Source organism: Delphinapterus leucas, chromosome 8 (assembly GCF_059928025.1).
Source record: "Delphinapterus leucas isolate spDelLeu-1000000601 "Yukka" chromosome 8, BTC_Dleu_Yukka2, whole genome shotgun sequence".
Classification (NCBI taxonomy): domain Eukaryota; kingdom Metazoa; phylum Chordata; class Mammalia; order Artiodactyla; family Monodontidae; genus Delphinapterus; species Delphinapterus leucas.
Genome location: NC_143136.1, coordinates 37,947,561 through 37,971,426, shown reverse-complemented (window position 1 = coordinate 37,971,426; position 23,866 = coordinate 37,947,561). Strand labels below are relative to the sequence as shown.

At 40.2% G+C, this 23,866-nt stretch overlaps 3 protein-coding genes and 1 non-coding gene across 5 annotated transcripts in view; 2 read left to right on the top strand and 2 right to left on the bottom strand.

The window, feature by feature from the left end:
- Positions 1-735: 735 nt before the first annotated feature.
- On the bottom strand, positions 736-17,142 carry HSPD1 (heat shock protein family D (Hsp60) member 1). 2 transcript variants are annotated; one of them, XM_030760383.2, is made up of 12 exons: positions 17,012-17,142; positions 9,886-10,061; positions 8,589-8,841; positions 7,882-7,964; positions 6,967-7,062; positions 6,471-6,564; positions 5,207-5,375; positions 3,570-3,669; positions 2,732-2,977; positions 2,169-2,343; positions 1,745-1,923; positions 736-1,361 (listed from the first exon to the last, which is right to left on the bottom strand). In XM_030760383.2, exons 1-12 carry the CDS (start codon positions 17,055-17,057, stop codon positions 1,209-1,211), a joined length of 1,770 nt encoding a protein of 589 aa, XP_030616243.2. In that variant the 5' UTR covers positions 17,058-17,142; the 3' UTR covers positions 736-1,208. The 2 variants fall into 2 exon arrangements, with proteins under 2 accessions (XP_030616243.2, XP_022423026.1); XM_022567318.3 differs by lacking the exon at positions 17,012-17,142 and adding an exon at positions 10,977-11,102.
- On the top strand, positions 11,335-13,690 carry HSPE1 (heat shock protein family E (Hsp10) member 1). Its single transcript, XM_022567321.3, has 4 exons — positions 11,335-11,646; positions 12,246-12,410; positions 13,356-13,445; positions 13,525-13,690. The coding sequence occupies exons 1-4, from the start codon at positions 11,644-11,646 to the stop codon at positions 13,573-13,575; spliced, it is 309 nt and encodes a 102-aa protein (XP_022423029.1). The 5' UTR covers positions 11,335-11,643; the 3' UTR covers positions 13,576-13,690.
- The window catches only part of LOC149748541 (uncharacterized), an 8,636-nt gene continuing 1,858 nt past the window's right edge, over positions 17,089-23,866 (bottom strand). The window contains exon 2 of the mRNA XM_089916542.1: positions 17,089-17,171. Within this exon, the coding sequence (XP_089772668.1) occupies positions 17,150-17,171 (22 nt within the window). The 3' untranslated portion in view covers positions 17,089-17,149. The remainder of the gene's footprint in view (positions 17,172-23,866) is intronic.
- Positions 20,465-20,536, top strand: TRNAG-ACC (transfer RNA glycine (anticodon ACC)). The gene has a single exon. It is a non-coding gene; the product is annotated as a tRNA-Gly (tRNA).

Genomic DNA, 23,866 nt, shown 5'->3' with positions numbered 1-23,866 from the left:
ACTGGAGTTCCTTACCACCGAGCAGATCGATTCTATAGCTCCAAGATAAGACTACATTCTTGACACAGGTTAAAGTAAAAAAACTTTATGTTCTTGTTGCATAAGATCTTGTGCTTTAAATTAGAAAGCAACGTTCTTTCTATCTTGCAAATCAGTATCTGTCCCCAACACACACACACACGGATGCACACACAGCTGTTTTAAAAGCCATACTTCTATACTGTTTTATCTAATAAAGACCAAGTGCATTGAGACTGAAACCCATTTCAAGTTCTTATAAAGGTGATCACACTGGGCTGTGCATTATCAAGTTGTGGATGCCCTTCCCTGCTATTCATTATGCTTGAATGGCACACCTCTCCTTTCCACTGAAGTACACTCATACTGTAAACCCTGCCCTCCTCACTTGTGGGTACCTAGCAGGGAACCCACTGCTTATCTGTGATGCTGAGACTCCAGAACAGTAACCATAACCCTTAAAAGAAACAAGCTGCCCTATTCTTTATGGCCAAACCTCAACACATACAACATTCAGAGTTGTCACCTTTCAAAATTTCCCCCATTACCAATGCAATAATATAATCCAGTCTGCAGCAAAGATAAACAGAGAAACATAAGGAAACTATAGGGAGAATATCATTTTAACACTTGGGTCAAACCTTACCTTACCCCTCCCTCTTCAATTGGTTTTCTTTCATTCCTCATATCCTCTAGATCATAGAAAGGCTAACACAATTAACTTTAAACAATTTTTATTACACAAAGGTTGTCACATAATTGGATATTGCTCTACTCTGTACACAATTATTCTTACTCTCCACAGAAAGGCTGCTTCTTAACTTCTCATCTGTTGATGGCAATCACTAAAATCCTGATTTTAACAGAATAGTAGTAAAAATGCCTCAGTGATTTAAGTTGAAAGCAGTACATTGGTGCATGGCTCTTATACTCATTTACCAGGAATGTACAAATGTCTTTATTCAAAAATACAAAATAAATTATCTGTAGGCATGGACAATGACTGCAGTAAACCATTCTATGTTGTCAACTGAAACCAGTAACTGATGGTTATAGTGATTTTCTTAAACATCAGCCAGCCTTTTCTTCAGTCATCTCCTTCAACTGACCTCTCAAAGTTATTGGTGAGGAACGCTGCCTTGAGCTTCCTCTCACAGCTCATTAATGATGGTAAAGCCCTATTCTAGGAATTAGAACATGCCACCTCCCATCCCACCTCCCATCCCACCCATTCCGCCCATTCCAGGATCCTTCTCTTCTTTAGGAATTTCTGTGACTACAACTTCTGCTGTAGTTAACAGAGAGGCCACTCCAGCAGCATCCAGTAATGCAGTTCTTACAACCTAGGAAAAAAGTTTTGATAAAATATTACTTTTCCTTAGTAAAAAATTAACAAGACTTGGGACTTCCCTGGTGGTCCAGTGGTTAAGAATCTGCCTTCCAATGCAGGGGACGCAGGTTCGATCCCTGGTCGGGGAACTAAAATCCCACATGCCACAGGGCAACTAAGCCCATGCGCCGCAACTACTGAGCCTGCATGCTCTGGAGCCCATGTGCCACAAGAGAGAAGCCTGTGCTCAACAAAGAGCCTGCGCACTGCACCGCAAGATCCCGTGTGCCAAAACTAAGACCCGACGCAACCAAATAAATTAATTAAAAAGAAACAAATTAACAAGACTTAATAGGAGTCCTTGAAAGTATTTTTAGACACTGGTGAACTATTTACCTTAGTTGGATCAATGATTCCTTTTTCCACCATATTCACAAAATCTCCAAGCATAGCATCATAACCAATTTCTGAAGAACTTTGCAAAATTTTCTCAACTATCAATGATCCTTCGACACCTGCATTCTTAGCAATGGTCATTGCAGGAATTTTGAGTGCTTTTTTAATAATTTCTATACCTATAAGGAAAATAAATTTTTAGCAAATTTAGTTCTTTCCTTTGTAATTATTATAGCACAATTCTACTTGTGAGAGTACAGATTCCCCCTGAAAGATCTCTGACATCAGTGCTATTCTACTTTTGTTATTCTGGAAATTGCTTTATGACTTCTTATTCCATCTAGTGGCAGCAACAATATAATTCTAACAACAGAAAGACTAAAATCAGGCTACAAGTAAACTCATTACTAAGGTAACTTTTTACCAATTTTTTGATCTTCATTAGCTGGAGTTATTGAATCCAAGGCTGGAAGGCACCGAAGCAGGGCACAGCCCCCTCCCAAAACAATGCCTTCTTCAACAGCAGCTCGTGTAGCATTAAGGGCATCTGTAACTCTGTCTTTCTTTTCATTCACTTCAACATCACTTGTCCCACCAACCTAAAGATTAAGAAAGAATTCCAGTTAGCATGGCTTCTCCCATTCAAGAAGCTGACTGCCAAAAGAGTCATTAAAAAGCACCTAGTTTACTTAAAAAGCAATTTTAAAAAGGTTGCCTATTTGTTACAAGTAACTACATGATTAAACAGCTAATAGTGTCTCACAAATCAGACTCTAGACTGATTATTAACAAAACATCTGTTCCCACACAACTCACCCACTACAAGTTCAATTCTGGCTTTAAGGAAGGAATGTTTCAGTAAAGAAATTTTATATAATAAATATCTCCACAAGGAAGTTGATTCCCTAAATATTTTGGTTACATACCACAGAAATAGTCATCTTGGGCTTAGAACCCAAGAAGCTTATTTATAACAATGCATCTTACCTTTAGCACAGCAACACCATCTGAGAGTTTTGCCAGACGTTCATTCAATTTTTCCTTTTCATATTCACTAGTTGTAATATCTAACTGCTCGATGATTTCTTGAATACGCTTTTCAATTTGAGCCTTGTCGCCTTTTCCTTTCAAGAGCATGGCATCATCTTTGGTCACAATGACCTCTCCAACTTTTCCTAAGTCATGAGGCTGAACATCTTCAAGATTTAGAGTTAGTCCTTCTTCTCCAAATACCTACAAAAACATTTTAAAGAATGAACAAATTACAGATTACAGCTTTTTTCATTACACCAAATTCATTGGTAATATATCCTACAGGTATTTTGATAAAAGAAACATCTTGCAATACTGTGTTTCTTTGAAATGTGAGATTTCGAGACCAAAGCTAGACTAAACAAAGTCTGAATATAGTCTTTCATGACATTTCCAACTTCTCACTTAATTCTCAATTATTAACTTTGAGAAAACTGTGAACTCAGAAAACTCACCTAAGGCCGTACTTTTGGTGCAACCAAAACTAGACCCTAGGCCTAACTCTTACATCCCATCCATGTCTTTTCTACTACATTCTTGAAAACAGGTTAGTCAGTAAGCCCATTCTTGGGCCAGACTCTTGGCGAGTTAAAGAAAGGGACCTTATCACTATTTAACCCAATCTCTACCTCCCAAACATCTAATAAAAACACAGATTAAGTAAACATTTCAGATGGACTTGAAAATGTGAATGTGAAAATGTGACTATGAAAATGTGAATTCTGCCTATAAATTTCAGACCAGGATGTATAAATAACATTCAGTAAACCAACATCACATTTATTTTACTTACTGCACCACCAGTAGCAATAGCCATGTCTTTAAGCTGGTTCTTTCTATTGTCACCAAAACCTGGAGCTTTGACTGCTACAACCTGAAGACCAACTTTCAGCCTGTTAAGAAGTTATTAATAAGATTTAAATTTTAGAAAAATGTCTGTCTACTTCAAGTTCTGACAACTAAGGTTACTTAGGAAACTGCACTTTAAAAAGATTTTTTTTTTTGCTCCCTAGCAACTTTTGGTCAAGTTGAGACAGGAAAGGGCAATTTTCCATTTATCCATATTTGCCAGTATCTGCTCACCTTCTTAATAAACTGTTAACCTTACATGCTGACCTTTCCAGTTGAAAACATGTAAATAGTGATAACTATTTTATAGTTTGTGAAAATCAGAATTACTATATATTAAATTTGGAGATCATCTAATCGGCATTTACCCTTAACCCATGGGTTCCATTTAGTATTAGATTAAGTTGCTAGTAAAGTCAAGATTGAGCAGTTTCTTCTTTTTTATTGAAGTATAGTTGATTTACAATACTATATATTTCACACAGTGACTCACAATTTTTACAGTTACATACTCCATTTATGGTTATATAATACTGGCTATATTCCGAGCAAGCAGTATTTTTAATTCAGTTCATTTATAAATGTAAATATTGCTGAGAATATCATTAAGCTTACCTACATTTTAATCAGGTAATGAATACTCAGAATATACAATTTTAAAAATGCCCATTTGAGACCAGACTGAAATGGAAGGAATGTACAAACTAAGAACTGGTCAATTTTATTAAGGAGCCAAATAAAAATCAGAGGGTTACTTAACCTCTGATGATATGCGAAGTAAACTACAGATACAACTTTACAGCTACCAGTAAAATGGCTCAATGAAAACTCTTCAGGCCTACTGTTTTTCTATTTCGGCTTCAAATCCCACAATCTCTAGGGCTTTTTCATAATCCCCAAAGCATATCCAGTCTACAAACATTCCAGGATAAGTAAACTCACTTAGGTCAAAGTACTCAATTCTCTAATATATACCTGCTACTTCATTTGTGCATTTCCATTACAATGAAAATTGGAGACTCATTTCTAACGTACTTCAGTTCTAAGATTAGGAATAATATGTATTTTAACAATGCCCTAAAATTCTGTTTATAGCGTTAACACTATCTAAAAGTAAAAAGTAATACATTAAACTGAAGATTAAAAAAAAGAATAGACCTCAACTTACTTTAGGTTGAGTACCAATTTCTCAATTTCAGACTACTCATTAACAAAATTTTCCTTTTAACAGATTATTCAGAATGGTAGTTGTTTACCTCTTCCCATGAAAAATTGTAATTGTGAAAATATTTTTTTCCATAAGTCTTTTTGTAAAAAAAAAGAATAAAACTCAAGTCATTTATCTTCAAAACAACTGTAAACACTTAGGCTATCTTATGAGAAAGCTGCACAAAACATTAAGGACTCTGGGACCCCATTCAAAAAAGACAGAATCATAACTGGACTAAGGGTTCATGATTCACACTAATATTATACAAACACAAGTAGTTCAATGTGAAGGTACATAACGGAGATTTCAAACATCAATACAAATAACTGCCTTCCACACAGAAACGTAAACCAAATACCACTGCCTATTACCTATTCAAAACGAGTGTACTTAGAGCTTCTCCATCCACATCTTCAGCAATTATGACCAAGGGCTTACGGTGAGCATTGGCAATTTCAAGAGCAGGAACAATGGACTGGACACTAGAAATTTTCTTTTCACTTAACAGAACATAGGCATCTTGGAATTCACATTTCTGACCTGCAAAAGCAAAGAACATTTCTAACCAACTTTAGAACATTATCCTGAAAATGACTGCAATTTACAAAAACCTCTAAACCAAAGCTCCAGTACACTTTAAAAGTGATTGATGAGTTCATGTTTTTCCTTTCATTTCTCATACACATGAACTTTCTTTTATTTATTTATTCACTGTTATTCATCACTGACTGGGTGCCAGTGCCAGGCACTGTTCTAGACTCTTGAGGTAGATCAGTGGGAAAAAAAGTGAAAATAAAACTCTGCCCTTTAGAAGTTTTCACACAAGTAGGAGAAGAGAGTAATAAATAAGAAACATATAACTATTATAAATAATACATAAGTGAATTTGCCATTACTGCCTCAGTCCCCTGGTGAGCTCTCAGTCTGCTTCTAAAGGTGTTGAATCACAACCTTTTCCATTGTGTCTGATGATGCTTTCTTCCAATTTGCATTTTTCTCCTCATCCCTGTTCAGGTGCAATGGATGTGTGGTGGTCTAGTTTAAGGGCACCAGCTCCTTTCTGCTTAATGGTAAGTTGTTCCAAGTAGATAACTTATTCCAGAATCATCTTGTCATAATTATTCTACATCAAACTTCTATTTCTCTGCTCACCCTCAAAACCTGTCTAACTTCTTGCTCACGCCAGTCCACACTGGTGCAGCCGTGCAGCATTTTCCAGTGTGTTCCATATTACTCTTAGTCCAAGAGCCAGACCATGTGAAAAGTGTTCTGTAATCAAATAAGTTTAAGAAAATCCACATTCTACATCACCTAGTTGGAAACTCACATTATATATGATCATTTTTAAGCCTCTAGAAGTCTCACAGTAAGAAATTGTTTAACTCTGTTCACTCAGCATGTCCAACACTTACTTTACCATAAAATAGAAACTTGCTCACATTCTACAGAACTAGTGTTTCAGAGCTCGACTTTGGGAAAATGCTGAGCGGTCGACAGCATCATAAGCAAGAAATCCATAGAAATGTGAGGAATATATGAATTTACTTTTGAGGTCTGACACTGACTAATGCCCTCAGGTTGTCACATAGCAAACTATGTTAAAAAAAAAAAACTTAGTTACTGATTTGCTCTTACCTTTTGATGTATTAATAAAGTATGGAGAGATATACCCTCTATCAAACTTCATGCCTTCAATAATTTCTAATTCATCATTCAGTGTTTTTCCATCCTATGAAAAGTCAAAGAATTCGTTATGTGAATTTCATTAAAGAAACAAAAACTGTATAGACCAATTAACAGTCCCCACTTCTCATAAGGAATCCAGATAGGAATATGCAAATGTCCCAGGGCATCCAACTCCACTTCTGCAAGAATACATGTATGCATTTGAACTAATTTTTACAGCTAGAAGGCAGTATCATCTAAGTTAGGACTGATTTACTCCCGAAGGCAAAGTTTAATAATTCACACAGAACACAGAAAGCACTCTATTCTACACAGGTGCCAACATTACACATGAAAGAATTTTACGGAATATACTTTTGGAAACACATATAGATCAAATTTTTATATTTATAAAACTCAGATTATCAGACACCTCATTCCTATGTGTCATTAAAAACACACTTGCCTTTACTGTGATAACGCCCTTTCTTCCAACCTTTTTCATCGCATCAGAAATGATGCTGCCGATTTCTTTGTCTCCATTTGCAGAAATCGTAGCAACCTGAAACAATCAAATTACTCTTCCAAATTGAAAGGTAAGGCTACTGTCCACAATCAACTCCCCTCCCTTTTCTCAGTAACTCCCAAATTGATAGATCCTTGGTGGGAAGCTAGAGGGAGGGTGATGGTGGCAGTGAGAAAGAGGGAGGGGATTTTATGGCATAATAATTGTAATGAAGTATTGATCCTGTTTTCAATTTTTTAAAAAATCCAGTATTTGGCCACATTATTTTTGAAAGATATGAAATAAACACACAATTATTATTTTAAACAAAAACAGAAAAGAGGAAATTCCTGGTGGTCCTGTGGTTAGGACTTGGCGCTTTCACTGCAGGGACACGGGTTCAATCCTTGGTCCGGGAACTAATGTCCCACAAGCCACGTGGTGTGGCCAAAAAAACAAAAAAAGAAAAAGAGAAAAGGAAGCTGACCCTGTTACTTTCTTCCCCTTGGCAAACATGGCAATATTAGAACATGACAAAATTATGCACCTTTGATAAATGGCCAAAGAACATTTTCTACACATACAAATGAGTTTTTACTCAGTCATGCAGAACTAAAACGAGAACTCATTAAGAGTCAAATTATGGGGACTTCCCTGGTGGTCCACTGGTTAAGACTCTGCACTTCCACTAAATGGGACACGGCTTCCATCCCTGGTCGGGGAAATTTCCAAATGCATTAGCAGTAAGAAAAATGCTTCCAATGTTGGTGATTGGGTAATGTTGCTATTCTGATACTGTCGTGTAATTATGGGATAAAATCAGGTTACTAAAAAAAAATTCTAACTTTATCATAAAATGTTATAAAAAATCCATACCTGGGCGATCTCTTCCGGGGTTGTCACAGGTTTAGACTGCTTCTTAAGTTCAGCAATTACAGCATCAACAGCTAACATCACACCTGGTTCAAGAATAAATATTATTATTGAATTATATGCTTATTCTCTCGTGGCTCCACGTAAGTAAAAATTCTGATTCATGTTAAGTGTTTCAATGCCTTAACGCTTATGCACTGCTTCTGTACCAGTACTTTTCCTAATCACATGGGAGTTGGATGGCATGCACTGAAACAGAAACTTTAAAAACTGTTTTAAAAAACCCCATCTGACATCCTGGGTGACTTGGTTCCTCGTTTAGCCCTACTTTCCAAATAACTAAAGTAAAACATCAAAACTGTATCATCTCTCTCTGCTCTAATCCCCATTAAACTTATTACTTTCAAGGTGAATGGTACATGCTGTAACTTCCAATAAACTTGGTTTGTGGGAGAAGCGGACCAGGGGACAAAGACACAGGGATGGATGACTGTGGACAACAGGCAATGTCTTAGTCAGATTTTCCTCTTTGCCACCCAGCACAGTGCCCACCACATAGGAATTCGATCACTACTCAGTGATTTTTTTTTTTTTTAAGATTTTAAAAGATTTTTTTTTAGGAGAGAGGAGAAACAAGAAAGAGTCAACTTTCTAATACAATTTAACAGATAGCTCAAAACACTGTGGTGACAATGAAGAGATATTCCTACCTCTCCTGATTTCCACTGGATTAGCACCTTTGCTAATCTTCTCGAAGCCTTCCTTAGCAATGGAGCGTGCCAGTACAGTCGCAGTAGTGGTGCCATCCCCAGCCTCTTCGTTTGTGTTATTGGCAACATCTTGAACAAGTTTCGCGCCAATATTTTTATATTTATCTTTTAAGTCAATGGACTTTGCAACAGTCACACCATCTTTTGTCACTTTGGGACTTCCCCAACTCTGTTCAATAATCACCGTCCTTCCCTATTGCACAGAAAACAGAGTCACACACTGTAAGTACTATTTAGCCTACAATACAGCAGTTTTCACAATAGGCAATTACTTCAAAGCCTTAATGCAACATCTGACAATTTTTATCAGATCTACAGCATGAATCTAAAGGGCAAGTTCATCAATGTTCTTAGTTCAGACAAAATGACCTTTGTTGCTAAGTGCATAACCTTGGATGATAACAATTTTAGAGACTTAAAAGATGTCTTCTTATACAATGATACAAGATGAACCAATACCACTTTGGTAGATTATAATGAAATTCCAGAGCAGACTTCACAAAATTCATACTTAAGTTTTGTCCAGTACCTGCTGTAATAATAATATGAAAACTTACTTTTAAACTTGTTTTAAAATTTAGTTTCTAAAATACTAACAAGTACAATACACACTTTCAGAGTTGTTCAACATTAAATCTTAAACATGGTGCAAATAGTATTGGCAGCTTTTTAATTTGAACCAAAGCTGCTTCTTGTGAGGCATTCATATGCTATATTTTATATAGTTTGTATCACTTTGATATTTGTACTGGCTTCAACCTGAAATGAAGCATCACTTCACCGTGCACGACTCTCAAAAAGGTCTCCTCAAATTACTTATTACCCCTCACTCATCAATCTCTTGCTAAGTGAGACTTAAAATTTTAAATGTGCTTTGGAACCAAGGGACAGTAGAAAAACATTAGGTTAAACTAGCACCTACCAGCACATACTTAAGGTATTGTGGACGTTGTATTTTTCCCTCTATGCCTGGTACTAACTACTGGGAAAGGATCCAAAATTTAACTCAAGCAGGCAAACGAGATTAATTCCACCTCGAGTTTACCAATCCGTCTTGAGCTAGGAGTTACCACTGGATTACACCACACATTGTACAAAATAAAGTTCTTTCTGCTTTGGCAGAAGCAGTTTACGAATACCAAAGCACTGTTCAAAAGCTTGCCGTGACTCTCACCATCAACAAAAATATTACTCCTTAACAATACTCTAAATTACAACAAAGTAAGAATACTGATACCTTTGGCCCCATAGTAACGGCTACAGCATCAGCTAAAAGGTCTACACCTTGAAGCATTAAGGCTCGGGCATCTGCACCAAATTTTACATCTTTGGCATAAGCCCGAGTGAGATGAGGAGCCAGTGCCCTGGACACTGGCCTAATCTGGCGAAGGACTGCGGGCAATCGAAGCATTTCTGGGGGAGAAACAAGCAGATCATCAGTACAATACTAGCGCTACCCGTGGTGTGTTACAACACAAACATAACACCCGCGCATCAGAAGCGAGCTGGGCTGACCTCTGCCAGCCACTACAGCTGGGCCTCGAAACTCGCCACCGTCCCAAAACACCAGCTGCTAGCGCAAGCCTTAAGTGGCCGCCCCACGCCTGACCTATAGCACTAGCAAAAAGCACACCGTTCTTCCCCATGGCCACCTACCCATGACGCTAAAAACGAGTTAATCTTTCAGCGCTAAAATGGCCTTGGGGGCAAATCAGCTCCAAATGTCCCCTGAAAAACCAAGCCTACAAGAAAGGGACAATTTACAAACCCAAGTGACCAGAGGAATGAAAATATTCCTAACGGTGCAAAAATCCGCTTACTAAAATGTCTTCATGTATCCACTCGGGGCTACTGCATCAGTGCAGCAGGCAAGGCCGCGAAGCTGGGGGCGGCGGCTCTGCCCACTCCGGGCGGCCCCACGCGTCTTTCCATCAGGATGCCCCAGCAAGGTCAAGGGTAGATGCACCGTACCCGATCTGTTCGCGGGGCCAAAAGCCGTTCCCACGCGCTGCGGCCACCCCGCCCCCACCCCGCGGCACCCTACACCCGGCCAAAGTGGCTTCCATCGGAGGGACCATGTGAATACACTTCCCCGACTCCACACCCCACCCCGGGCAAGCCCTCCCAGCTGCGCCCTGCCCGGGCGAGCGATTCACGCCGCACATGATGGGCCCCTGCATGCACCCACGGGGCCTGGCTCAGCGAGACCAGGCCTGCGGCGCCTTGGGGAAGCTCTGGCTCTCGCCGGCCAGCCCGCTCAGAGCAGCGGGGGAAGGCCGGCTCCGGGGTCCGAGGCGCATGGATGAGACAGCGCGTGCGGCCGCGTACCTGGGGCAGCGGCACGGCTAGTGGGCGAAGAGACAGGCCGTCGGCGGCGAGTGAGGGACAGAGCGCAGGTCGCACACAGCAATGAGCCCGTGTCCCCTCCCTCCGCCGCTCCCCCCGCCCCTCCGCAGCGCGCGCGCGCGCAGGCGGCTCCCACCCCCGTCCCTTCCGCCGGGGCCCTGCAATCTGCACGCGCCGCGCGCTAGGCCCGCCCCTCCCCACCGCGCTGGGCCAGGCCAGCTGAATTAGCCCTCTCCGGCCGGTTTAGGCTAGTTCCCGGGCGGCGCGCCGTTCCAGAACTTTCCGGGAAGCGCCGGGCTCTGTGTGGGTCAAGGGTCAAATCACGTCATTTCCGGGAGGGGAGGTGAAGGGTAAGTACTCTCACCTCGGCTCGCGGCCTAGAAAAGCCTAGAAAAGCCTAGAAAGAGCTCCTCTTTCCTTCCGCCTACCGGTCCGCGCGTCAGTGGCCTGCGCAGAGCCCAGGAAACGAATCGTGGCGCGCGCAGGTGCGGCCGCCCCTTTTCGCGGGGAGGGGCCGGGGGCGAGGGCGAGCGCGCCTGCGCGCTAGGAGGTCTTTTTTCGAGTTCACGTGGCTGGGGGGTAGGACTACGGATTTCTCCTTTGCGGCGGCGGCCAGAGAGCGAGAGTACGAAGTGTTGCAACCCGAGTCATGGTGAGTCCCGCGTGGGCTGGAGGCCGGCGGGCCCGGGTTGGCCTGGGGCGCACGGGGAGTCCGGACGATTCCCTTTGGGCCTGGAGGGAGGGGTAGGGGCCACTCAGAGACCCGCGCCCGCCCGAACCCTGGAGAGGCGAGGGCCCCCCCCCGACCCTTTCCACCTCGGAGGGTTCTTTGCACACGCGTGTGAGGCAGCGTGTGTGTCAGGGGATGGGAATCCGGACGCACGCGCAGTGGCCGACCCACGTCTCTTGCGGGACATTAATGGGTGTGTAATCGCTTTGAAAAAAGCACGGCTCCAGGCAGAGGGACTTCAATGTTTGCTGACAATTTACAGAAAAATCCGAGGAAGGAGAATACTTGACCTTGGGAGATACTAAGGTTGTCCTGGAAGCTCGTCTGGCTGCTCACCAAAGGAGCAACAGTGATCCCTAACACACATAGGGAATGGGAAATAAAACTCGGAATTTAGAGCTGAACGTTCAGAGGTGTTTCCTTTGAATGAAAACATCTGAGTTTTGTCGTTATCGTTGAAAGCCATTTGTGGCCTGTTCAGAATACATTGTGTTTCAAATCTAACATTTTTCTCTCTACAGGCAGGACAGGCATTTAGAAAGTTTCTTCCCCTCTTTGACCGAGTATTAGTTGAAAGAAGTGCAGCCGAAACTGTAACCAAGGGAGGCATTATGCTTCCAGAAAAATCACAAGGAAAAGTATTGCAAGCAACGGTAGTAGCTGTTGGATCAGGCTCTAAAGGAAAGGTAAATGGGGACTGAAATGGAACTAATTTTTTATGTGAAGGGGGGGGGGAAACACTGGTTATTGTTAAAAGTAGCCTTTTAGGTAGCTTGTTATTTTAAAGATCAGTCCCTAGTGGGTTCGCACCTCATCTTTCAGCAAAAATGATTGTGAAAAAAAGTCACTTATTTTATATGATGGAGAGTTCCACAGTATTAAAATCAGACGGCATAAATTTGAACTCTTGGTCTAACCTCTAACACACTGAAATTGCCATGATCCTTCTAATCACTTTCGGCCTTGGTTAGCATATAAAAGGAGCTGGCTGGGCTATTGTAGTCATTCTCCAATTAAGGGTTAGACCTCAGACCTCTGAAAGTGTCAACTAGAATACGCAATAAATGCCCTTGGGGGTCAAATATGTTACTTGCATTGTTCCAGTTGCCTCTAAGAAAGGTCTAGCAAGGAGCTATCCTGGAGTTAGGAATAGGAAGGCTTTGGGCGCTCTGCCTCAGTCCCTCTCCCCAAATCTGCTTTGGAGGAACAGAAGTTGAATCTCAAAAGAAGTGTATGTTCCAAAGTCAGAAAGAAGACTCAAGTTTTTGTGTGTTGAAAGAAGTTAAACATGACCATTGTACATGTAGTTTTAAAAACTGGTTTACTTCGTATACTTGAGAGGTTATGTTAATATTTAACGATCAAAAAGCTTACAGTTAGTTTTCCCAGTATAACTCTTTGAACCTTTACACTGAAATCAGGTTTTACTTTAAGCTACTGCATGTGCATTATTTCAAAGTGTAACTCTACAGTGATACGTTTGAGTGAAGAACTATGGTTGTATAAATTATATCATTTGGCCACAAAGTCCTTTTTTAACATTTGATTTGAATGAGCACAGTTGATTAATAAAAGTGTAAATATTTGGTCAACTAGATGTCTTTACTAATAAACATCTTTATTTTCTTAAGGGTGGAGAGATTCAACCAGTTAGTGTGAAAGTTGGAGATAAAGTTCTTCTCCCAGAATATGGAGGCACCAAAGTAGTTCTAGATGACAAGGTGTGTAAACTTCATATTATTAAGGAGAGGCTAAGTATTTGCTGTTAGTTTTCTTAACTAACCGTTTCTCTGTTTGCAGGATTATTTCTTATTTAGAGATGGTGACATTCTTGGAAAATACGTCGACTAAAATAAGTCACTATTGAAATGGCATCACGTGAAGCTGCCACTGAAGTTCTGAAATCTTTCATCATGTAAATAATTTCCGTGTTTCTTTTATAATAAAGTAATGATATCCAAACTAATGATATTCAGTGTCTCTGAAATTTAGTTTCTCTGTATTGATTTAAACATTTCCCAAATAAAAGTATATAAATGAATGGTTTATCTTTATTTAGTGATTTAAAGATGGTTTTTAGTTTATGGGGCTTTTTTTTTTTTAGAAATAACCTGCAGAGAATTCAGGGAAACAGGTTTTCAGTTTTCAAGTTGGCTTTTTACATATATAGTTGATGCTGATAGAAAGCCATAGATTTACACTTACTTAACATTTTAAGAAGGTAAAGACAAATAGCAACATTCTGACCTCATTTATATCAAACATTTCAGTGTAGTTTGTTTATGAAATCTAGTCTCATGTCTTATTTCTTAAGTTATATTTTGAAACACTTCCAGTTTTTAAAACAACACTACTACATAATTTACTTAGAAAAAACTCGAAGGCAGGGTATAATAGCTCACACTGGCTGGGTGCCTTCTATATGCCAGGCATAGCTAACTTTTTTTTTTTTCTTCTTCGGTATGCGGGCCTCTCACCGCTGCGGCCTCTACCGTCGCGGAGCGCAGGGTCTGGACACACAGGCTCCGCGGCCATGGCCTCCTTTTTTTGTTTGTTTTAATTATTTTATCTTTGGCTGCATTGGTTCTTCATTGCTGCGTGCGGGCTCGTCTCTAGTTGAGGTGAGCGGGCTACTCCTTGTGGTGGCTTCTCTCGTGGAGCACAGGCTCTAGGCACACGGGCTTACTTGCTCTGCCGCATGTGGGATCTTCCCGGACCAGGGCTCAAACCCATGTCCCCTGCACTGGCAGACGGATTCTTAACCACTGCACCACAGGGGAAGTCCCCATAGCTAACTCTTAAGCATTTTCCAGGTACTGGCCTCCATTGTAGGTACTTTCATATAGCGGATGGTTTAATCTTTTAACAGCATATGAGCCAGGTACTGTTCTTGTCTTGCAGATAAGTAAGGTGGGGCACAGAGGGGTTAAGTAATAACCAGGGACACTGTAGGAAGTGGCAAAGCCAGTATTTGGACATAGGTAGTCCACATTCAGATGCTGTCTAAAACTTCATCCTTTATGGCCTCTGCTACTTTGTCAGCCAATCCTAAGTACTTAATACACATTTCAGTCCTGGTGATAATGACCATGGAAAAGGGGAGGGGTTATCTAAAAGTGTCTGGCAATTGGTAAGTATCTAGTATACAATTCATTGAGTTTAACAAATAGGAAACTGACAGAACTGGATAAATAGCTTGATTTAGCTATAGCAGCCAGGGAGAATTAAGATTTGAACCCAAACAATCCTACAACAAAGTTGATTACCAACCCCTAAACATGACTGCCTCTCAGCTACCAGCTCTTTCTGCCTTGCAGTCAAATTTGTTGCCTAGTTTTGGTTGCTTATAAACTAGTCTATGATCATGTCTTTTAAAAGTTGTGTTCCATATTTTTCTTGTGTAATTAAAGTCTAGATGAAGTTTTAAGTGACATGGAATAATGGTCTCAACTTTTGATCACGTCCCCATCAGTAAGGTATTACGTATGTGTATTTACATTAATGTATGCGTTAGTGCCATTTGGTATATAAGGCTTTCGTCATATTTGGGTAAAAAGATTAGAAACTCTTGGTCTTCCCTGGTGGCACAGTGGTTAAGAATCCGCCTGCTTTCCTTAAAAACTAAAAATACAATTACCATATGACCCAGCAATCCCACTACTGGGCATATACCCTGAGAAAACCATAATTCAAAAAAGACACATGCACCCCAATGTTCATTGCAGCACTATTTACAATAGCCAGGTCATGGAAGCAACCTAAATGCCCATCGACAGACAAATGGATAAAGAAGATGTGGTATGTATATACAATAGAATATTACTCAGCCATAAAAAGGAACAAAATTGGGTCATTTGTTGAGACGTGGATGGACCTAGAGACTGTCATACAGAGTGAAATAATTCAAAACCAAATATCGTGTATTAACACATATGTGGAATCTAGAAAAATGGTACAGATGAACCGGTCTGCAAGGCAGAAATAGAGACGCAGATGTAGAGAACAAACGTATGGACACCAAGGGGGGAAGTGGGGGTGGGCAATGGGATGAATTGGGAGATTGGGACTGACATATGTACACTAATATGTATAAAATAGATAACTAATAAGAACCTGTAAAAAATAAATTTTAAAAAAGTTAAAAAAAAAAAAAGAATCCACCTGCCAGTGTAGGGGACACAGGTTAGAGCCCTGGTCTAGGAAGATCCCACATGCCACGGAGCAACTAAGCCTGTGCACCACAACTACTGAGCCTGCGTGTCATAATTACCGAAGCCCGCGCACCTAGAGTCCATGCTCCACAATGAGAAGCCACTGCAATGAGAAGCCCACGCACCACAACGAAGAGTAGCCCCCGCTCACCACAACCAGAGAAGAGCCCATGTGAAGCAATGAAGACTCAACGCAGCCATAAATAAACAAATAAAAAGAATGTATTTTTACAGAACCCAAGTGGCTCATCAATTTCCTGCTGTGCCCCAGGCACAGCTAATAGGCTTTGGAGGTCATAACCTTGTAAGCACATATTTCCCTCTGATTTACCAATGAGAAAACTGACGGAGGGGAAGAGGAAACTTGTTCAAGGCCATGTAGCTGGTAAATTGCAATTAGGAATCCAGTCAAAGTCTATGGCTTCCCCATTATTGTCCTCGTCTAGCAGAACTGCTAAATAACTTTACATTGTGAGATTATATTGGGAATTAATAGGGAAAAGGATTTTGGCATGAGAAATTTGGGCCAAAAATATGGGTATTGGGGATGTGGACCCATGTGTTTTAGAAAAGCATGTTGGGACTTCCCTGGTGGCTCAGTGGTTAAGAATCCACCTGCCAATGCAGGGAACACGGGTTAGATCCCTGGTCCGGGAAGATCCCACATGCCGTGGAGTAACTAAGCCCGTGCGCCACAACTACTGAGCCTGCGCTCTAGAGGCTGCGTGACACAACTACTGAGCCCATGTGCCACAACTACCAAAGCCCACGTGCCTAGAGCCCATGCTTCACAACAAGAGAAGCCACCGCAATGAGAATCCCACACACTGCAACGAAGAGCAACCCCCGCTCGCCACAACAAGAAAGCCTGGGCGCAGCAATGAAGACCCAACGCAGCCAAAAACAAATTAAAAAAAAAAAAGCATGCTGTCATTTACCTTTTGTTCAACAGGAAAATATCAATTGTAAGGAGAACGGTAAAATAGGTAAAATTCTGACTGGAGTTTTCATAATATTACCATTTTTTACCTCTTGCCAGGCACTGTTCTAGGCACTTAACATATAATCTTGCTTACCTGTGTAATCATAGCAACTCTGTGAGGCAGATGTTCTTTGCCTCATAGGTGAAGGATGCAGAGAGAGGTAGAGTAACTTGCTCAAGGTGAAATATATTTTAAGTCATAGGCTGGAATTGAACTCAGGTTTGTCTGACTTCAAAGTCTGCCTTCCACAATTCTATACAAAAACAAATGAAAAATTGAGAATAAAATTAAAGTTACCAGGGAGCTATTCTGTTGTGAAAGTATTACCATTATCAAGATTATGATTGTTTTCCTCTATTGCTCCAGAAACTGTATGCTTTACAAAAAGTTCTTATTTTTAAAAATCGGGATTACAAAATTTTTTTTCATTTTTATTGTGGTAAGAACACTTAGCATGAGATATACCTTCTTAACAGATTTTTAAGTGTACATCATGATATTGTTAACTATAGGCACAATGTTGTACAGTCGATCTCTAGAACTTTTGCATCTTACTTAACTGAAACTTTATGCCTGTTGATTAGCAACTCCCCATTTTCCCCGCCCCCTAGTCCCTGGCAACCACCATTCTACTCTCTGCTTATATGAGTTTGACTATTTTAGATACTTCATGTAAGTGGAATGCAGTATTTTGTCCTTCTATGATTGGCTTATTTGACTTAGCTTAATGTCCTCAAGGTTCATTCCATGTTGTCAAATGTTGCAGAATTGCCTTCTTCTTTAAGGCTGAATAGTATTCCAATGTATGTATATACTACATTTTCTCTATTCATTCATCCAGCAGATGAACATTTAGGCTTCCACATCTTGGCTGTTGTAAATAGTGCTACAGTTAACATGGAAGTGCTAATATCTCTTTGAGATTCTGATTTCAGTTCTTTTAGATAAATACTCAGAAGTGGGATTCCTGAATAGAAGTAGGGTAGTTCTATTTTTAACTTTTTGAGGATCCTCTACACCGTTTCCCGTAGTGGCCACACCATTCCGCTTTCCCACCAACATGGATCATAAGGTTTTATATAATAGAGTTGTGAACTTGTCACATTTGTTTCCTAATTTGATGTGCAGTTTTGTTTCTAGCTAGTCAAATCTCATTCTTCTAGTACATTTTTCTTTTGGAAATGTAAGTAATTAATTGATCCATAATTTTAGTGTATAGTATATGTGTCTGACTTTTTTTTTAACCAATGATTATCTTGTCTCAACTTTATTGGATTATCCATTCTTCCCCACCACCACTCCCCTGCCCCCAAATTTGAAATGTGACCTTTATCATACATTAAAGTTTTAAATAAACATATTCCTAGATTTGATAGTCTGTTTCATTGATCTCTCTTTTCCATCACAGTGTTTTCAATATAAATATAAACTGTTATATTTAAGTTTGATATCTGATACAGCAATTTACTCTCAACAATACTTACCTAGCTGTGAGCATTTTTAAGCTTCTCAGCAAGGACTGCCAGATTGTTCTCCAGCATGATACTAAGACATGCCTCATCCAGAAAGCTAATTGCTGTTTTCTCTGTACCCACACAGAAATGGAGTTTTGAGCTTTTTAGTTATTTATGTGAAGACTATTTAAATGTTTTCTTTACCCTTAAGCAATCTGTATGAGAGAGCTCATTAAAACCTAGGCTCTGGATCCCGTGTTACTTACATACTAGTTAAGTGACATTTGACAAATCATCTAACCCCTCTTAGTTTAAGAATTAACTGTAAAAGGAGGGCACAAGATGTCCCTTAACATTTTGAGTCAAGCCTGTTATTTTTTGTTTTGTTTTGTTTTTGTTTTGTTTTTTGCGGTACGCGGGCCGGGCCTGTCACTGTTGTGGCCTCTCCCGTTGCGGAGCACAGGCTCCGGACGCGCAGGCTCAGCGGCCATGGCTCACGGGCCCAGCCGCTCCGCGGCACGTGGGATCTTCCCGGACCGGGGCACGAACCCGTGTCCCCTGCACCGGCAGGCGGACTCTCAACCACTGCGCCACCAGGGAAGCCCAAGCCTGTTATTTTTTTTCCTTAAACTTTAATTTTTTTAAAACTAGATAATATGCATGTAAGAGTCCTTCCCATCCCTGTGCCCTAGCCACAAAGTTCCATTCCTGGAAGCACTAGTGTTACAGTTTATATTCTTCCTGTCAGGGGTGTTTTATGTATACATATGTATATGTGTGTGTATAAACATATGTATCTTGTGCATATGAAATATATATACATATATATTCATTTTCCTTTTGAAAAATAAAATATTCCATACACACCATTTGGCACCTTGTTTTTTTCTGTATTAACAATTTGTCTTTGGAATTAATCTATAAAGTACATAAAAGTTTCATTCTCTTTATAGCTATATGATATTTCATTATTTGGATGGACCAAAATTTATTTAAGCATTTCCTATTGATGGACATTTAAATTCTAAACTTATGCTATTAGAAACAGTTCTGCAAAAAATAAAATTTCTGCATAAATTTCATATCTGTAAGATAAATTGCTAGGCATGTAATTGCTATGTCAAAGGGTATGTGGACTTTAATCATATATGTGTACACACACACACACACACCCCTTCAAGTTGCCCTTCACAGAAGTTCTATCAATTAATAGTCCTACCAGCAATGTATGAGACTGCTGATTTCTCCCCACTCTCAATAATACAGGATGTTATAAAGTTTATGTTTTGCCAAACTGATAATTTTAATTTATCATTATGAATGATGGTGAGGATCTCATGTGTTTAAGAGCCATCTCTATTTCCTTTACTGTTAACTGACAGTCCCTATTGACGGTTAATATCTTCTGCTCATTTTTCTACTGGGTGACTGACCTTTTATGATTTGATATCTTTATCTATCAGGGGAATTGTTTCTTTGTGACAAATTTTTTTTCCTCCAGTTTATCAATTTGGCTTTGATTCTGTTTATGCTTTGAATTTGCAGGAAGTCATTTTGGTATAGTTGAATAAATGTTTTCCATTATAGCTTCTGGTTATTATTTCAAACTCTGAAAAGTCTTCTCTGATATAAATTTCTTCCACTGGTTTCTTTAGGTATTTTTATAGTTTTTGGTTTTATAGTTTATGGGTGTTTTTCTTTTTCAACCTTGGCTTATATGAAGATTTTCCTGTTATAAGAGATAAGGAATGGATCCAAACCCTCTTTCTTCTTACAGATTAAGCCTAGTTCTTTAAGGCATGTTAAAATTTAGCCAAACTCTTACAAAATGCTCTTTCAGTCTCATTTAGCCTGCAGACTTGACTTGGAAAAAACATCAATGGGTACTCACTTATCTGGCTTGTCATTTCAAAAGGTCAGTTTATTATAGTATTTTTAAGTAATTCATTGTTTTTTGAACATGTGTCAGGCACTGTCTTAGGCACTGGAGATACAGGGATGAATAAAATGGGGGAGGCAGAAGTAAACAACTAAAGTAATACCATAATTTTAGATAGAGATTGCTGTCATCTAGAAAATAAAGGTAGGGACTTCCCTGGTGGTCCAGTGGCTAAGACTCCGTGCTACCAATGCAGGGGTCCAGGTTCGATCCCTGGTCAGGGAACTAGATCCCACATGCCACAACTAAGAGTTCGCATGCTGCAACTAAAGATCCTGCACACAGCAACTAAGACCCAGCGCAGCCAAATAAATGCATAAGTATTAAGACAAAAAAAAGAAAATAAAGGTAGAAAATGCCGTTAACTTCATGAAAGACATGAGGTCCCCTGTTAAAAAGAGGAAATGATAACAGTCTGTTGTGACTTGTCTCTTCTGATCACATCTTCCTGAAAATTCAGGAATTACTGTATTAGATATCTATTGCTGCGTAACAAATCACCCCAAACTTAGTGGCTTAAAACAACAATGAACATCTCACACAGTATCTGTATGTCAGAAATCTGGAAGCAGCTTATTTGGGTGGTCCTAGTTTGGGGTCTTTCATGAGGCTGCCATCATCCAAAGGTTTGACTGGAGCTGGAAGTTATACTTCCAAGATGGTCACTTATGCTGGCAAGTCGATGCTTGCTTTTGGTGGGAGCTTCAGTTCCACACCATGCAGATCCCTCATAGGCTACTTGAGGGTCCTCACACATGACAGCTTTCTCACCCAGGGCAGGTGAGCTAAGAGAGCAAGGCACAATGTCTTTTATCACCTAACATCAGGAGTCACACAACACCATTTTCACAGAATCTATTGGTTAAACAGGTCAGCCCTATTCAGCGTGAGAGAGAACCACACAAAGGTGTAAATACCAAGAGATAATCATCACTGGGGGCCATCTTGGCATCTGGCTACCACAATCACTAATTGGTCAAATATTCTAGACAGAAAAATGAAGTGCAGTGGGAGTTCAGTCTCTCACTCATTTGTAGTCAAAGTTGTCTACGTTTGAACTTTATAAATTAAAAAAATTTTGTCTATAATGATTTTTATAAAGAGAAATTAATTTTCAAATAATACATTGAAAATGTATAAAGCTACATATACAACTAATTTGTTCAGCTATGAACATACATCTCCATACTTCACTGCTGCTTCGCCTTTACTTGGTCCACAATGAAATCTCCTGCAACTCCACAGATAAATGTTACTTTATAGCACATTTCAACTACTTCATGCATCATTCACTGCATCAGCTTTGCTCTTAGGCTGGCTTCCTTCAAGCCAAGACGGTTGATGCAGCCTCAGACTTAACAAGGTTCACTGGCAGAAAAAAGGGATCATCTCTTTTAGTATCTCGTCAAGATTAAGAAAACCCTTCCCTAAAATGCTCCATCAGATATCTTTTCATATCTCTTCAGGCTAAAATGGAGTCACATGCTCACCCTTTAACTAAACATTGGCTTAGTCCAATGAGGATTTATCCCGCAGCTAGAGATGGGTTTACCTTTCTCTGCTCAAATTCGGAGAGATGGATACTGAGCAAGATCAAAGTCTGTTTGCAAAGAACATGAGTGAACGGGTACGGATAGCAAGTAGGCAACCATCAGGGGCTGCTTAACACTTAAGACATATTGCTTTGTAGTATAGTAATTTACATATCCTCCTTCCCATTCATTTTTAAGCTTTTTGAGGATAGATTATACATCTTATTCATGTTTCTTAGCATTTGCTCAGTGCCTTACACACAATGGGCATTCACTATTTTACTTGGATTTTAAAACTCCCCAAAGAGAATTTCGTATTGGATAGATGGTTTTGAAATTACTTATGATTCTTTGGATTTACAAAATATTTTCTTCTAAAACTTTAACAGACTTCCAGGAGTATTTACTTTTATACTTTCATACTCTATGAGGCAGAAGGAAAGAACTGCTGTGCACTAGTTTCATTACCAAAAAAAAAAAAAAAAAAAAACGAAAAAAACCCAACCCTTTTATTTGATATTTTTCAAAGTCTTACAGTCAACAAGCAAGAGAATTTAGATTTCTTGAATCTCAGTCTAAAGTTATTTTCCTTTGTCCATATTGCCTTTAAAAAGACTACTCCTTCTTTAACCAAAATATTCAAGTAACCCATTATTACATGTAACTGTTATGGTACTAATCATGCTTTTTTTTCTTCTTCTTCTTCCCCCATCCCCTAAATTAATCATGGTTATAAAACTTTTTGCTTGGAGGTCATAATCTGCAGACTGATAGAGGAATTAAAATGTGAAGGTTATGAGCTAGAAACATTTCAACCTTAAAGAAAAAGGTTCTTCCTGTGAACAAGGCCAGAATTGACATCACAACATAACTTGATTAGACTTTTCAAAGAGATGAATACGTATTTTGTTCCTTAATTTAACACCTACTTATTCACTTTTTCTTTTGTTCTTTTCAGATGGGCTGAAACAGTATTACTTAAGTATTATTAAATCTGGACTTAAGAGAACATTAAGATGAGCCCCTTCAACTATAGGTAACTGATATTTACAGCTCGGGGACTACCACACAATCTGGGAAATGTTAACTGAATCCTTGGAGTAAATAAGGCGAGGTTGTCCAGACCTAAGACTCTGCTCTCTACAGACCCACCCTTATCTCTCTTAGGGAGGCAATATTTAGGTGCCGCTTGCCTTAGATCCTCACTATATTTAGTAAGAGAATTGGTGATTTGCACGGCTGTCTCCATTGCTAGACTCTAGGCAACTTATGGTTAAGGATGCCGCCTTTTCATACCTTTACCTCAGTGCCAAACACGTACTGGGGCTTAATAAATACTCGTTGAATGAAGAAATTTTTTGCTGTCTATGAGGTAGTGATGGAATTGTCCTTGCTCTTGAAAAGTTACCAGTCTCGGGGCTTCCCTGGTGGCGCAGTGGTTAAGAATCCTCCTGGGCTTCCCTGGTGGCGCAGTGGTTGAGAGTCCGCCTGCCGATGCAGGGGGCACAGGTTCGTGCCCCGGTCTGCGAGAATTTCACGTGCCGCGGTGCGGCTGGGCCCGTGAGCCATGGCCACTGAGCCTGCGCATCCGGAGCCTGTGCTCCGCAGCCGGAAAGGCCGCAGCAGGGAGAGGCCCGCGTACCGCAAAACAAACAAACAAACAAAAAAAGAATCCTCCTGCCAATTCTGGGGACACGGGTTCAAGCCCTGGTCCGGGAAGATCCCACATGCCGCAGAGCAACTAAGCCCGTGCACCACAACTACTGAGCCGGCGCTCTAGAGCCTGCGAGCCACAAATACTGAGCCCGGGTGCCACAACTACCGAAGCCCACGCACCCAGAGCCTGTGCTCCGCAACAAGAAAAGCCACTGCAATGAGAAGCCAGCGCACCACAACAAAGAGTAGCCTCTGCTCGCTGCAACTAGAGAAAGCCCGCGCACAGCAATGAAGACCAAACTCAGGCCAGAAAAAAAAAAAAAAGTTACCAGTCTCTACATCTTCCCGATAGAAAGAATCTTACTCA